This window comes from Delphinus delphis, chromosome 15 (genome assembly GCF_949987515.2).
Source record: "Delphinus delphis chromosome 15, mDelDel1.2, whole genome shotgun sequence".
In the NCBI taxonomy this organism is placed as follows: domain Eukaryota; kingdom Metazoa; phylum Chordata; class Mammalia; order Artiodactyla; family Delphinidae; genus Delphinus; species Delphinus delphis.
In genome coordinates, this window is record NC_082697.1 from 47382728 (window position 1) to 47399190 (window position 16463).

The window sequence follows — 16463 nt, forward strand, 5'->3', positions numbered from 1 at the left end:
TACCGACTGGAATGCAGACCTGCACAGTGGTGGTTACCACTTCTTTCCCAAAGCACCAGACTCAAAACAAAACAAAAGTCCCAGGAACTCAATCACTGGAGCATTTAAATCCAACCGTCAAAACCACCCATTTCTCTACCTGGGGCTTTCACCCTAGCATATTATGACATAAATGAACCTAAGAAAAGAAAAAGACAAAGATTTTAGGTGATACACTCCAACACTCTTTACTGCTCTAGAACCCTCGTTCCAAATTTACACATCAGCAGAAAAATTCATTAAACTTGAATAGGAAGAATTGGAGAAAAAATATGGAATACTTTTTGTTTTAATCTTCAGCTGAAGCATGATTTCCGCTCAACATTATAATCAGAGGGAAGTGCTGGTCATTTCCTTGGTATTTTTGCAGGCTCAGTACTTAGCCCAGTCTTTGAAAACCCTCTCCAGCTTCTGGCCAAGCAGAACTTTGCCGCTCACTTTGAACTTGCCAGCAAGGAAAGCCTTCTGAGGGTTCATTTTGCCGAAAACCAGCTCCATAAAGACAGGCTCCGGGATTGTGAAGACAGTGTCCGCTGGGAGCCTGGCGGGTCCTGGATACATGTTCCCAGAGCCGTTCTTTAGATCAATGGTCCACTTCAGAATGGTCTTCCCATCCTTGGTGATGTCCAGCTGAAAGATGGCATTGACTTTCTTTACCAGCTGGGCCCCCACTTCTTTGATGTGATGACTGATGTCCTCAAACACAGGGAAGCTCTGGAACTCTGACAGCACTACAGGGTGTGGCACAGTGAGTTCCTGAGCTGGACCCAATTCCTTGAGCTGGCTTGCCGGAGGCCCATCCCCTGCTTTGATCTTGAGTTGACGGTCGATTCTCTTCCACATCTTACTGTGCTGGTCCTCTTGACCTTGCCAACTGGTTTGTGAGCAGCTGTAGCCAGATTAATATCCACAAGTTCATATTGTGACATAAAAGGAGCGGCCAAGTGGGGAATGAGACTGGTTTGTGTGCCGCAGTCTTATTGGCCAAACAGATGCTAAAATGTGACATGGGTGAGGGCTCAGACAGGTCATTGTGAGGCAGATCCACACCACCACCCCCCAAACCACAAGGTCCCACAAGCCCAGCCCAGAGAGGTCTGGACCCCATGTTGGGAATAAGAGAAACTGGCCCCAGAAGGTTCTTTGGTGACATGAGCTCTGTCTTTTCAACTCTTTTTTTTATTTAATAAATTTATTTTATTTATTTATTATTTATTTATTTATTTTTGGCTGCATTGGGTCTTCGTTGCTGCCCACGGGCTTCTACTCTTTGTTGCAGTGCGTGGGCTTCTCACTTCGGTGGCTTCTCTTGTTGCGGAGCATGGGCTCTAAGCGCACGGGCTTCAGTAGTTGTGGCATACGAGCTCAGCAGTTGTGGCTCGCAGGCTCAGTAGTTGTGGTGCACGGGCTTAGTCGCTCTGTGGCATGTGGAATCTTCCTGGACCAGGGCTCAAACCCGTGTCCCCTGCATTGGCAGGCGGATTCATAACCACTGCACCACCAGGGAAGTCCTCACCTCTGTCTTTTCTCTCAACTGAGAGAGCAGTTATTCTGATTTCTTCAAAAGTAGATGATCCTTAAGGCACGCTTCGCCTACCCAGGGGTGGAGTGGGAAATGCTGTTAGAACAAAACAGCTGTTTGGAGGAGGAATCAGCACCAGGGCCTGCATCAGGAAGCTTCCAGAAGCACAGTGAAAAGGAAAAAAAAAGAAACAAATATCCCTAAGATCAGCAGAAGAAGCTGCTGGTCTCACATGATGACCGCACACACTAACACAGTCCTCACTGAGCTGGCACTGTTCTAAGCACTGTACATGTATTAACCCACTTAATCCTCCTTATAATCCTCTGAGGTGGGTACTAAGTTTAATCCTCCTTTTACAGATGAGGAAACGGAGGCAAGGAGAAATGAAGTGACTTTCCAAAGTCACACAACTAGTCAGTAGGGCACCCAGGTTTAAACAGAAGTAGAATGACTCCAGAACCCACTTTTTGTCTGCCTGATGTTTTCTAATGATTAGGTTGAGGAGTGTGGGCAGGAACACCACAGAAGTGATCTTGTGCCTTCTCAGTGCATCGTATCAGGGGGTACATGGTGCCAATGTGTCCCACCTCTGGTGATGCTGATGACGCTGACCTTGATCCCTTGGTTAAGGTGATGTCCACTGGGTCTCTCTCTGCAGAGTTACTGCTTCTCCCTTTGTAATGAATAAGTATTTTGCAGGAAGATACTTTGAGACTTTGCACATATCCTGTTTCATATCATACTCCAGCCTACTTCTGCTTGCATCCATCTGTGGCCCATCAGTGTGATGTGTGCTAAATGGTCATTTTCTATGCCCATCACTCCCTTTATTTTTTTTTTATGTATTTTTTTGGCTGCATTGGGTCTTCGTGGCTGCATGCGGGCTTTCTCTAGTTGCAGCGAGCAGGGGCTACTCTTTGTTGAGGTGCGCGGGCTTCTCACTGCGGTGGCTTCTCTTGCTGTGGCGCACGGGCTCTAGGCGCATGGGCTTCAGTAGTTGTGGCAAGTGGGCTCAGTAGTTGTGGCTCGCGGGCTCTAGAGCGGCAGGCTCGGTAGTTTTGGTGCACGGGCTTAGTTGCTCCGCGGCATGAGGGATCTTCCCGGCCCAGGGATCGAACCCGTGTTCCCTGCATTGGCAGGCGGATTCTTAACCACTGCACCACCAGGGAAGTGCTGTTAGGGTTTTTAAAACTCAAACTGGTTCTCTCCGCTGCCCTCTCTCCCTCGCAAGCCTCACTCTGCCTGGCAGAAGGGGTGCTCCCTCTGTCAGTATACATAAACAAACAAAGACTCCACTTTAATGCTTAGCTTTGTGACCTGTAACAAAGAGAATATTTAACGTTGCAGGTGTCAAAACAGACTAGCTTGAGTTGATAACCTAGACAATAATAACTCATTTTTCCCAGAGGGTACAGAGTGAGAGGCTGTCAGAATCAAATAGTCAGTAGAAACTAGAAGTTTAGACCAAAGAGATTCTGTAAATAAGAAAGTTGAACACAAGCATTGAGACCAGCACCGCCCAAAAGAATTTTCTGAGATAATGAAAATGTTCAGGGTCTGGGTTGTTCAAAGCGGTAGCTGTTGCGACTCACATATGGCTCGCACGACTGAGGAGCTGAGTTAAGTTTACTTAGCTCTAATTAATTTAAATTTAGGTAGTCACATGCGATTACCCATCAGCATCCTGGGAAGCAACCCCAGCATCATCCTAACCGTTGTAAAGAAGTTACATGGTCATCTAGGGGATGCTGCCCCATCTTTAACCACTGAATTACACCAAACTCATACGAAAATCCCTTCCCCAAACCCCCAATAACTCACTTGAGACTGTTACCTATATGGAACAGAGACCAGCTCCCACTGGTGGGATCTGGTTCAGGTGGGCGCCCCATTTTTGGACAAGGCTAAAGGCTTAAAGACGCACATACGTACTTAAAATGGTCCAGTAACATTTATCTTTAAATAGGACACAAGCATGCCTAAGTGGGTGATTATTGGGTAACTTCTGAGTGAAAGTGTATAAGGTATGACTGCCTGTAAAGCCAACATATGTAACTCCTTCCGACATCCCATTCAGCTGTCCCTGACGGATAAAAGGTGTCTTCGTTATCAATTGCTGTGATAACGCTGCAGAACCACCCCCAAACTCAATGGCTTAAAACGATAAGCATTTATTGAGCTCATGATTTAATGGACCAGCAACTCAGGATGGGTTCAGAGCTGTAGAGAAAGCATCAACTTTCTCTGAGACTACCTAAATAATCGTGAACAGAATGTTGGTGGAAATATGGGTGGTAAAGGCCATTCTAATGAGGTCTCAGACAGAAATGAGGAACACATTATTGGAAACCAGAGGAAGGACCATCCTTGTTATAAAATGGCAAAGAACTTGGCTGAACTGTGGCCATGTTCTAGTGTTCTATGGAAGGTAGAACTTGCCAGTAATGAAATTGGATATTTAGCTGACGTGATCTCTAAGCACAGTGTGGAAGGTGAGGCTTGGCTCCTCCTGACTGACTGTAGCAAAATGTGAGAAGGTAGGAACGACTTCAAGACAGAATTGATAAGCAAAAAGGAAGCAGAGCTTAAAGATTTGGCTAAGAAAAGCAAGGGAAGGGTGATCCTAAAGGCAATTCAGAGACCAAGGCTGCCTCCTTGGTTTCAAAAAGGGGGTGAATGCCTTGTTTTCAACAGGCCAGATGGCATCTGCCCAAAGTAGTGGGGGTGGGATCGTCTAGCACAGCCCTGGGGGTGAGATCCCTGCCTCTGAGAGCTATGGAGACAGCACCTCTGCCCCAGCAGATCTGGGACTATTACCCAGTCAACCTGAAGGGCAGAGCATGGAGCCAAAGAGAGCATTGTACTCCAGACTTGAGATCCCATAGTTTGCCTTGCCAGGTTTTGGATTTGCTTGGGACCCATACCCCCTTCCTTCTTCCCCCTATTTCTCACTTTTGCAATGAAAGTGTCTATCCTATGCCGGTTCCATTGTTGTGTTTTGGAAACACATAACTTGTTTGGCTTGACAGGTTCACAGCTGGTGAGGGATTCTGCCTCAGGATGAACCATATCTTGAGCATCACTCATGTCTGATTTAGATGATATTTAGATATAATTTTGACTTTAGACTTTAGAGTTGATGCTGGAACAAGTTAAGATTTGGAGGGGTCGGGGAATGGAATGAATGTATTTTACATGCAAAAAGAACATGAATTTCGGGGGATCAGGGGCAGAATGTTATGGGTTAAATGTTTGTACAACCCCCAAATTCACATGCTAAAACCCTAACCTCACCATGTGATGGTCCTAGGAAGTGGGAGGTAATTAGGATTGGATGAGGTCATGAGGGTGGGGCCCTCATGAGTGTGATTAGTGCCCTGAGTCACAGGAGACCTTGCTTCCCCTCTCTGCTCTCTAACATGAGGATACAATGAGACGTCCACAGCCTGCAACATGTAATGGGGCTCTCCCAAGAGGCTGGCACCCTGATCTGGGACTTCCAGCCTCCAGAACTGTGAGAAGTAAATTTCTGTTGTTTATAAGCTATCCAGTCCATGGTATTTTTATTATAGCAGCCCAAGCTAAGACAGGTGTAGACAGAGGAAAGGGCAAAGATCAATAATGATATTAATAAACTACACCCACAGGAAGACAGTGCCAAGCCCTGGAAGCCTTTCTTTCTGGAAAAAAAGTCACTGAACTACACCAAATTCATGCACAAATATATTTTTAAAGTCCCAGTAACTTAGACTTTTAAATATATAGAACAGAGATCACCCCTTTCTTACACTCCCAAAAGGCATCATTGGCCAATGTAAGGGCTTCTTATTTTAAGACACAGCTAAAGGCCCAAAGACAGGCAAATACTTAAAATAAAACAGTTATACTTATCTTTCCATATGCCATATGTATGTCCAAGTGGTAACTTTTTTTTAATTAGATAAAATGTGTAAGTTATGCCTGCCCATAAATTAATAAAACTGATTTGAACAAACAAAAACACAAAGTTTCTACGAAAAGCAGTGCACTTTTCCAATGATGTTGACATTATTCAGAACATTTTTCAGAATACCTCTTTTATAAACACTGTCAGAAACAAAAGGCGTGTTCTTTTACTGTCCTACACCATCTAGAATGCTTTCAGCTACAAGCACCAAAAACACCCACAATTCAACAGGCTTCAACAGTAAAGGGAATTATCTCCCATTAAAGAAGTCCTAAGGCAGGGCTAGAGGGACGGACCACCAGGCAGGCTCAGGACCGGGGTTTCCCAGGACACAGGACCTTCAGTGCTAAATCCGGCAAGTCCCAGGCAAGCGGGAGGCGTTGGCTACTCCAGGGTTGGTTCCTTGAGCAGCTCAATGAGTCTTCAAGGACCCAGGGTCCTTCCTTCCATCATCCTGCTGCACGTTCTTCTAAGGCCAGTGACCCTTGTGGCGGCAACACTTTGGTGCTACATTCAGTAGAACAACAAAGAGAGCCATTTTCTCCTACACTTCTCTCTTTACCGGAAGGGCATATTCTCCTCACGTCCTTTGGCGACTTTGCCCCCATCTCACTGGCTAGGACGGTGTTCCTTACACTTACCAGGATCAGCTTAGGTCTGTGGCTAGAAAATGTCACCTGCCAGATCAGTAAACCAAGGATGTCGTGGCCATCAAGCCCTCAGCCACTACAGCCAACTCTGACGGTGCACCCTGAAGGGATTCAGGATGGAGAAAAGCAGGATAACCACCCTAGAGAGCTGAGGTGCATATCAAAGGAATGATCTCAGGATCTGCCCATACAAAGGAAAGCAACTAAATTCCTTAACTTGAGGTGTCAGGTTTTCTTTAATGAACAGTAACCTTTTGATGTTCCACTACCTGGTTTTATTGGGCGTTTTTGTTCCTGTTGCAAAACTCCTATATATGCTGGCTGCTCCCTCACCTCTTCAGAACAGTCCCCAGAGCCATCTGAGAGGCTATCTTCCAGGCTTAAGTCCTCAGTTTTGTCCACCAGATAAAACATAATCCTCGCTTTTAGGTTGTGCATTTTTTTTCAGTGGACAGGTTCACCAAGTCACCTTTGAGGCAGGACTCAATCAGCTTTCCCTAACCTCCTGGCTGCGTGGAGGAGCGTGGAACCCGACCGGCGTGTTGGGAAGGAAAAGGGAGAACCAAGAGTGAACACTGCGCATCCTCTGAGGAGGGTGTCTCCACTCAGGAGACCACCGAGGGGCAGGGGTAAGAATGGCACAGATCACGGACCTGTTAGAGGGATGTGACTTTCCCCACGTGGGGTAGGGAGCTGGCTACACTGGGGCCGAGTCTGAGGGCAGCGCGGCAGCAGCCCGTCCCAGACACTGGGGAAGCGGTCAGCGGCAGAGGAAGCCCTTGCCCACCAGGCAAGCCAGCCGGACCCGGGATGCTCCCTCGAGCTCAACGGCACCCGACCCGCGCCCACCTTTTTCCAGTAGAAAGACACACATGTTGCATCACTTTTGTCTCCCAAGGCTCCCACGAGCTCAGTGCCCACGCTAACCCCAGAAGTCTGCAGGGAGGGGAATTCTGGGAAATGTAGTTCCAGCTGCGCTAATTTGTCCAAGAGCAAAGCCGGAACCGTGCAGTGTGCTTTGATTTTTAGAAACAGCCTAGTTAAAATCTCAAGCTAAGTCTAAGGGATAAAGTGGTCCAATAAGCTGAGCACTGGCATTTAGTTATTGTGGAGGAAATGCCGCTTTATTCTTATTTTCTTTCCTTTTTCCCCACTCACTGTTATGGATTGTGGTCACCCCACCAGAGCAGAGGAAAGTAAAAAGACAACTCCCACTAATGCACAGCTTGGACTGGATGTGAGACCTGTGAAGGATAAACTGCTGACGACCCCCTGGAAAAAAGTCAGATGCAATTAATCGTAAGAGCTGGGTCAGCCCCTAAGTTTTCCTGAACTCAGTAAGTCAAAAACACTGTGCCTATGGGACAAATCTTCATAAATTCTCTTGGCAGTTTTGAAAGATTTATCAATGCTAAACTGGGAGGGGGGTGGGGGTGAAAACCAAAGAACAAGATCTCTGACAGACAAGCATGAGTGATGCCTGTTTTGGAAGGATGTTTTGTACAAGTCTTTAACAGTGGTTACCACAACTGTATACACGTAACAGAAGCCCAAATGTAAAGAGAGTCTGCAAAGATCTTGTAATTATTCATTTAAAAATGAGGACCTGATTGGGACATCCCTGGTGGTCCAATGGTTAGGAATCCGCCTTCCAATGCAAGAGACATGGGTTTGATCCCTTGTCAGGGAAATAAGATCCCACATGCCATGGGGCAACTAAGCCTGCACGCTACAACTACTGAGCACATACACTCTGGAGTCCACACCACAACTAGAGAGAAGCCTGTGCAACGCAACGAAGATCCCACATGCCACAACTAAGACATGACACAGCCAAAAACTAAAATAAATAAATATTTTTAAAAAACAAATGAGGACCTGGGACTTCCCTGGTGGTCCAGTGGGTAAGACTCCACACTTCCAATGCAGGGGTCCAGATTCAATCCCTGGTCAGGGAACTAGATCCCACATGCATGCTGCAACTAAGAGTTCATGTGCTGCAACTAAGAGTCCACATGCTGCAACTAAGAAGTCCACATGCAGCAGCTAAAAAGTCCATATGCTGCAACTAACAGTCCTCAGGCCACAACTAAAGATCCCACACATGGCAAGGAAGATCTCACGTGCTCAACTAAGACCCGGAGCAGCCTAAATAAATAAATATTTTTTTTAAAAAAATGAGGACCTTTACTGATAGACACAACAGGAAGGAATGAATATAAAAGATGTTATGCCAGTACCTCCCATCAGGAAGCTTGCACAAACCCCTTAGATAGCCTCATCCACCAGAGGGCAGACAGCAGAAGCAAGAAGAACTACAATCCTGCAGCCTGTGGAACAAAAACCACATTCACAGAAAGATAGACAAAATGAAAAGGCAGAGGACTATGTACCAGATGAAGGAACAAGATAAACTCCCAGAAAAACAACTAAATGGAGATAGGCAACCTTCCAGAAAAAGAATTCAGAATACTGATAGTGAGGATGATCTAGGACCTCGGGAAAAAGAATTGAGGCAAAGATTGAGAAGATGCAAGAAATGTCTAACAAAGACCTAGAAGAATTAAAGAACAAACACCTAGGAGAATTAAAGAACCAACAAACATAGATGAACAATACAATAACTGAAATGAAAAATACACTAGAAGGAATCAATAGCAGAATAACTGAGGCAGAAGAACGGATAAGTGACCTGGAAGACAGAATGGTGGAATTCACTGCCGCGGAACAGAATAAAGAAAAAAGAATGAAAAGAAATGAAGACAGCCTAAGAGACCTCTGGGACAACATTAAACGCACCAACATTTGCATTATAGGGGTCCCAGAAGGAGAAGAGAGAGAGAAAGGACCCGAGACAATATTTGAAGAGATTATAGTCAAAAACTTCCCTAACGTGGGAAGGGAACTAGCCACCCAAGTCCAGGAAGTGCAGGGAGTCTCAGGCAGGATAAACCCAAAAAGAAACATGCCAAGACACATAGTAATCAAATTGACAAAAATTAAAGACGAAAAATTATTAAAAGCAATAAGGGAAAAATGAAAAATAACATACAAGGGAACTCCAATAAGGTTAACAACTGATTTCTCAGCAGAAACTCTACAAGCCCGAAGGGAGTGGCCCAATATACCTAAAATGATAAAAAGGAGGAACCTACAACCAAGTTTACTCTACCTGGCAAGGATCTCATTCAAATTCGATGGAGAAATCAAAAGCTTTACAGACAAGCAAAAGCTAAGAGAATTCAGCACCACCAAACCAGCTCTACAACAAATGCTAAAAGAAATTCTCTAAGTGGGAAACACGAGAGAAGAAAAGGACCTACAAAAACAAACCCAAAACAATTAAGAAAATGGTCATAGGAACATACATATCGATAATTACCTTAAATGTGAATGGATCATATGCTCCAACCAAAAGACACAGGCTCACTGAATGGATACAAAAACAAGACCCATATATATGCTGTCTACAAGAGACCCACTTCAGACCTAGGGACACATACAGACTGAAAGTGAGGGGTTGGAAAAAGATATTCCATGCAATTGGAAATCAAAAGAAAGCTGGAATAGCAATACTCATATAGATAAAATAGACTTTAAAATAAAGAATGTTACAAGAGACAAGGAAGGACTCTATATAATGATCAAGGGATCAATCCAAGAAGATATAACAATTATAAATATATATGGGGCTTCCCTGGTGGTGCAGTGGTTAAGAATCTGCCTGCCAATGCAGGGGACACGGGTTCGAGCCCTGGTCCGGGAACATCCCACATGCCACAGGGCAACTAAGCCCATGTGCCACAACTACTGAAGCCTGTGAGCCACAACTACTGAACCCGCGAGCCACAACTACTGAAGCCCACGTGCCTAGAGCCCGTGCTCTGCAACAAGAGAAGCCGCCACAATGAGAAGCCCGTGCACCACAAAAAAGAGTAGCCCCTGCTTGCTGCAACTAGAGAAAGCCTGCACACAGCAACAAAGATGCAACACAGCCCAAAATTAATTAATTAATTGATTGATTAATTGATTAATTAAAATATGTATATATATATGCACCCAACACAGGAGCACCTCAATACATAAGGCAAACACTAACAGCTGTAAAATAGGAAATCGACAGTAATACAATAATAGTGGGGGACTTTAACACCTCACTTACACTAATGGACAGATCATCCAGACAGAAAATTAATAAGGAAACACAAGCTTTAAATGACACAATAGACCAGATAGATTTAATTGATGTTTATAGGACATTCCATCCGAAAACAGCAGATTACACTTTCTTCTCAAGTGCACATGGAACATTCTCTAGGATAGATCACATCTTGGGTCACAAATCAAGGCTCGGTAAATTTAAGAAAACTGAAATCATATCAAGCTTCTTTTCTGACCACATGCTATGAGATTAGAAATAAATTATATGGAAAAAACCACACAAAACACAAACACATGGAGGCTAAACAATATGTTACTAAATAACCAAGAGATCACTGAAGAAATCAAAGAGGAAATCAAACAATACCTAGAAACAAATGACAATGAAAATACGACGATCCAAAATCTATGGGTTGCAGCAAAAGCAGTTCTAAGAGGGAAGTTTATAGTAATACAATCCTACCTCAAGAAACAAGAAAAATTTCAAATAAACAATCTAACCTTACACCTAAAGGAACTAGAGAAAGAAGAACAAACAAAACCCAAAGTTAGCAGAAGGAAAGAAATCATAAAGATCAGAGCAGAAATAAATGAAATAGAAACAAAGAAAATAACAGCAAAGATCAATAAAACTAAAAGCTGGTTCTTTGAGAAGATAAACAAAATTGATAAACCTTTAGCCAAACTCATCAAGAAAAAGAGGGAGAGGACTCAAATCAATAAAATTAGAAATGAAAAAGGAGAAGTTACAATGGACACCGTAGAAATACAAAGCATCCTAAGAGACTACTACAAGCAACTCTATGCCAATAAAATGAACAACCTGGAAGAAATGGACAAATTCTTAGAAAGGTATAAGCTTCCAAGACTGAACCAGGAAGAAACAGAAAATATAAACAAACCAATCACAAGTAATGAAATTGAAACTGTGATTAAAAATCTTCCAACAAACAAAAGTCCAGGACCAGATGGCTTCACAGGTGAATTCTATCAAACATTCAGAAAAAAGCTAACACCCATCCTTCTCAAACTCTTCCCAAAAATTGCAGAGGAAGGAACACTCCCAAACTCATTCTACGAGGTCACCATCACCCTGATACCAAAACCAGACACAGATACTACAAAAAAAGAAAATTACGGGCCAATATCATTGATGAATATAGATGCAAAAATCCTCAAAAAAAAAAGTTATGCCAAAAGGCTACATAGTATATATAATTCCATTTATATGAAGTTCTAAAACTGGCAAAACTAATCTATAATGGAAAAAAAATCAAAATAGTCTTTCCTCTGAGGCGTGAGGATGAGATTAACTAGAAAGGGGCATGAAGAGCCTTTCAGGAATGACAGGTATATACATCTGTCAAAATTCTCTATGGAGTAAAGTGTACTGATACCTGCAACTTGTTTTGAAATGCATTAAAAAATAAGGTGGACTGATGGATGGATAGATAGACATGTAACAAAACAAATACACCAAAATGTTAATTGTAGAATCTAGGTGGTGGGTATATGAGTGTTCATGATTCAGCCCAGTATTGAATTGTAGATAGATGCTAACATACTGACCAGTGAAGAAATGGGAAAAAAACTGTTAGAAAAGGATTCATGAAAGTTACGGTCAATTAAAAAGAAGACATCCACAGGCAGGCCAGACATTCAGAACACACAGTGTGGTTCATGCTATTCCTTTTTAAATATATGAAATACAATCACCCTGTTGAATTCAGTTCCTCTCACAGGTAGTAGGTGCTCGTTATGTGATGAGTCCAAGCTGAACACTGGCAAATTTTGTCCACAGCACACGAAGAATCTCTCTCTACCTATTCTCCATTCATCAGCCCCGTATCAGTCAGCTCTAACATAATGTGCTGCATAACAAACACCACAGAGCTCAGAGGCTCACAGCAATAAGCAATTATTTCTTGCTTACATGGTTGCAGAGAGGCTAGGGATTGGCCAATGTAGGTGGGGTGCTCCACTGGGCTAGGCTGCAGGCCCTGAGTGTCTCTCACTCTTCTTGACCAGCAGGTTCCTGGGGGCAGGTTCTTCTCATGAGGAAGACCACAACACAAGAAGGCGAGACCTCCTGCACAAGTACACGCCAAGACTTTCCTCACATTTCTGCTACAATTCCATTAGCCAAAGCAAGTAACACAACCCATCCAAATAATCACAGGCCCCCCCATTCACCCAGAGCTGGAAATGGAGGATTCACCTCCAGCTCTTTATTTATCACTGCAAGGGATTCTGGGGCTGCTTCGGTGCCAATGTCTCTGTCTGCTTCAGTGGCCTCTCCACGTCTTCCACTGTGAAGGAAAAACAAATCTCGAGTGTGTAACTACACCAGTTCAAGTGAACTGTTCTATTTTGCCTCCAGCTTCCCTCAAAGTAGAACCCCAAGGGGACAATTACAAACATTGGGCCAAGAGAAGGAATACAGGGCACTTGTTTTTCTGCTGTAGGAGAAGTCAATTAGAGTTTCCAATTTCCACTGTTAAATGTCACCCTTTTACAACATCCTGGAGGAGAGCTGGCAGTCCTGTCGTTAGGGAGAAAGAACTCTTTCAAGGAAAGGCTTATTGTCTAAAGAGACACAGAAGGGTCCAGAGATTAAAGGACCCTCTCAGGCTGTCTGAATTTCCCAGGGCTCTCGGTTTCTATTTTGAGCTGAACATTTGGCTACCCTGTAGCCTCCAGTGAGCCTTTTTAGCCTCCCTGCACCACTTTTGTACTGTTTGCAAAAAGAGATCATAAGCCTTGCTGCCAGGTAATGCATATAAAGTGCCCCGAGGAGCTCGGAGGGGAGGTAGGCTTCTCGAAGGGAAAGCTGTCAGCATGTTCTCTCCTGATGTCCGGATATTTTCAGTGTCTGGTACCCCTCATTAGAGCATCTGGTCCTTCCTCTGAGAAGTCAGACGAAAGCCAGAATAAATGGAGCAGAGAGGCTTCCTTCTCTCGCCTCTGCTGCAAAGGGGATGCATCAAACTGAGTGATGAACAATCACTCTTCTTCACTTGCTAACACTCTGTGCCCTGTTTTCAAATTAAGGAGCATGTTGTTGGCATGCCTGAAAGGTTAAACGCTCCCACTTCGTTGCTGCAGCCACTAACTGGTGCTTTATCACAATTTCTGTGCGGGGAACTTCCTGTCCTCAAAACCCTTCCTCCAAAGAGCTGGGTGAGACTTTGAGAGCATCTCACATTTCTAACGTTAGATTATAAATCACTCTTCTGCTTGCAGGGTGGTGTTGCCCCTAAAAAGACCCCATCTGTTAATTGTCTGCAACTTATTCTGAAAGGCACCAAAAAATAAGAAGGGTTGGTGCATTTTTAATTTTTTAAAAATTATTGAAAAAAAATTTTTCCCCTTTTCAATTATAGGGGGATTCAGTTTCTCCCTCTCTTGGTATTTAACCCTTATTTATAGAACAGGAACTTTGGACTTTGCCAAAGTATTAGGAGGCAAGGAGGTGGCAGCTGGAACTCTCATAATGCCACCAGTGGCAGCGCCAAACGGTTCCACTCTGGAAAAGAGGTTTCAGTATCTAAAATGGTTAGGTATTTTTGTTGGATATATCTGTACGAGTGGAATTGCTGGGCCCCAGACGATATTTCTAGGGATATAGCAACCAGAAATACCTGCATTTTGTTTTCAAAAAAGACACATATTACAATGTGTTGCCAAATCCGGCAACCACCCATACGCTCACCAACAGAAGAATGGATAAATAAATTACAGGGTATCCACAAAGTAGGATACTAAACAGCAACGGGAATTAACAATCTACACCTATACACAACATAGTGAAACTCACAATCATAATTTTGAACAAAAGAAGCCAGACATCCCCCCTGCCAAAAAGGAGTTCATACAGCTTCCAGAGGGCTGGTAATTTTCTAATTCTTGATCTGGGCGTTTTACATGAGTGTCTTTCATTTGGGAAAATGTACTGAGCCATACATTTATGATGTGTGCTCTTCTCTACAGGTATATTATGCTTCAATGAGAGGTTTTAAATATTTATGCACACAGAAAAACTGCCCGAAAATCAGAACAGAAAGTATTGGAGGAAAGTGTCCACCTAATCTTCCACTCTCCCTCCCCACTCCTACCTGTGGGAAAAGCAGGGCCACGGCTGACTGGCGGTGAGGAGGGAGCAGGAACCAGAGCTACACAGATCCTGGGTGGCCCATTTTCCCCAGGATCCCAAGCGCCGCTCTGATCCCTCTGTCTTGACTGCCGTGACTTGAAACGTGAGAGGCAACAATTCTTTTGCCTGGCCAAACCAGTGGACCTGCTCTGCAGACCCAGGTACCACTGCTCACGGGCAACCCAAGTCCAGAAGGGAAGAAGCAGGAAGCCCCGTCTGGCTGTCGCCCAAACCACATTCTCTGGTCCAGGGCTGCCAGCAACAGAGGTGTTACTTTGACCTCCAATTCCCATTGCTTGCATCAATTTCTCAACTGATTCCAAAGATGGAAGGGGAAGACGCATGATTTACTATGACCCCCTAAACTCAACAACATTTTTCTCAGTAGTTAAGAAATGAAGACAAGAATTAATGTATTGTTCTTCTTTTATGGAGCATTAAGACCAGAGGCTGTGAGTTCCTAATGGATCCGAGGAGACGATGCCTACCCCTTTGGAACAAAACCAACTGGGTAATTAGAAAAGAAGAATGAGATTATCTAATCTCCTTCCTGTAATGTTTCCCTGTATTAACAAGAAACTGCTTCTCTGGGTGACTCCTGAAATGGAGATTTAGAGGTTTCGAATGTAGTGTCAGAGGTTATCCCATTGCTGAGTTAGATGTCCCAGGCACCAACTGCCATAGATGGAGGAAGCGGGGTCACAGTAGTTTTCAGCTCCTCCCATCAAGAAGTGAAGTCCGTCTCTCCATCCCTGCAGTCTGGGTCTGGCCAAGTGACTTGCTTTAGACAGTGGGATGTAGCGACTGTAAGACAAACAGGAGCTTGAAAAGTGCTGCACGATTGGGCATGCCCTCTTGTTACTAGAACCATTCCACCACCATGTGAGGAAGCCTGGGCTAGCCTGCCCGAGGATAGGAGACTGCATGGATTGAGGCCCCAGCCATGGTGGCCAAGGCCCCAGAAATACACATGAGATGCCTAGACCACCCAGCCCCAGCTGAGCAGCCCATGTGAGAAGAGCCGCCTAGACAACCCACAGAACCATGAGAAATGGAACAATGTGTGTTACCACTCCACACCTACTGGAATAGCCAAAATCCATAACACTGACAACACCGAGTGCTAGCAAGGATGTGGAGAAACAGAGAGGCACTCTCATTCATCGCTGGTGAGAACGGGAAATGATACAGCTACTTTGGAAGACAGTTTGCTAGTTTCTCACAAAACTAAACATACTCTTACCGTACGATCCAGCTATTGTTGGTAATTACTCAAATGAGCCGAAAACTACGTCCACACAAAAACCTGCACTTGGATATTTATAGCAGCTTTATTCATGATTGCCACAACTTGTAGCAACCAAGATGTCCTTCAGTAGGTTAAAAAACAGACTGTGGTACATCCAAACAATGGAATATTACTCAGCACTAAAAAGAAATGATCTGTCAAGCCATGGAAAGACATGGAGGAATCTTAAATGCATATTACTAAGTGAAAGAAGCCAATCTGAAAAGGCCACATACTTTATAGTTCCCGCTATATGACATTCTAGAAAAGGCAAAATAATGGAGACAGTGAAAAAGATCAGTAGTTGTCAGGGCTCGGGCGTAGTGGGGACTGAACAGCTGGAGCATGGAGGATTTTAGGGCAGTGAAACTGTTGTGTGTGATACTATAATAGTGGATACATGTCATCAATTTGTCAGAACCCATTGGACGTACAACACCAAGAGTGAACCCTAATGTAAACTGTAGACTTTGGGTGACAATGATGTGTCAATGCAGGTTCACTGATTTTAACAAATGTACCATCTTGGTGGGGAGTATTGATGCTGGGGGAGACTATGCAGGTGTTGGAGCAGGAGTATATGGGAACTCTCTGCACTTTCTACTCAATTTTGCTATGAACCCAAAACTGCTCTAAAAAATAAAGTCAATTAGGGCTTCCCTGGTGGTGCAGTGGTTGAGAGTCCGCCTGCCGATGCAGGG

The 16463-nt window shown here is 44.1% G+C and overlaps 1 protein-coding gene across 1 annotated transcript; it reads right to left on the minus strand.

The window, feature by feature from the left end:
• Positions 1-411: 411 nt before the first annotated feature.
• Positions 412-882, minus strand: SCP2D1 (SCP2 sterol binding domain containing 1). Its single transcript, XM_060032946.1, has one exon. The coding sequence runs from the start codon at positions 880-882 to the stop codon at positions 412-414; it is 471 nt and encodes a 156-aa protein (XP_059888929.1).
• Positions 883-16463: the final 15581 nt, after the last annotated feature.

Coding starts and splice junctions, on each gene's coding strand:
- SCP2D1 (XM_060032946.1), bottom strand. CDS start 882: ATGTGGAAGAGAATCGACCGTCAACTCAAGATCAAAGCAGGGGATGGG.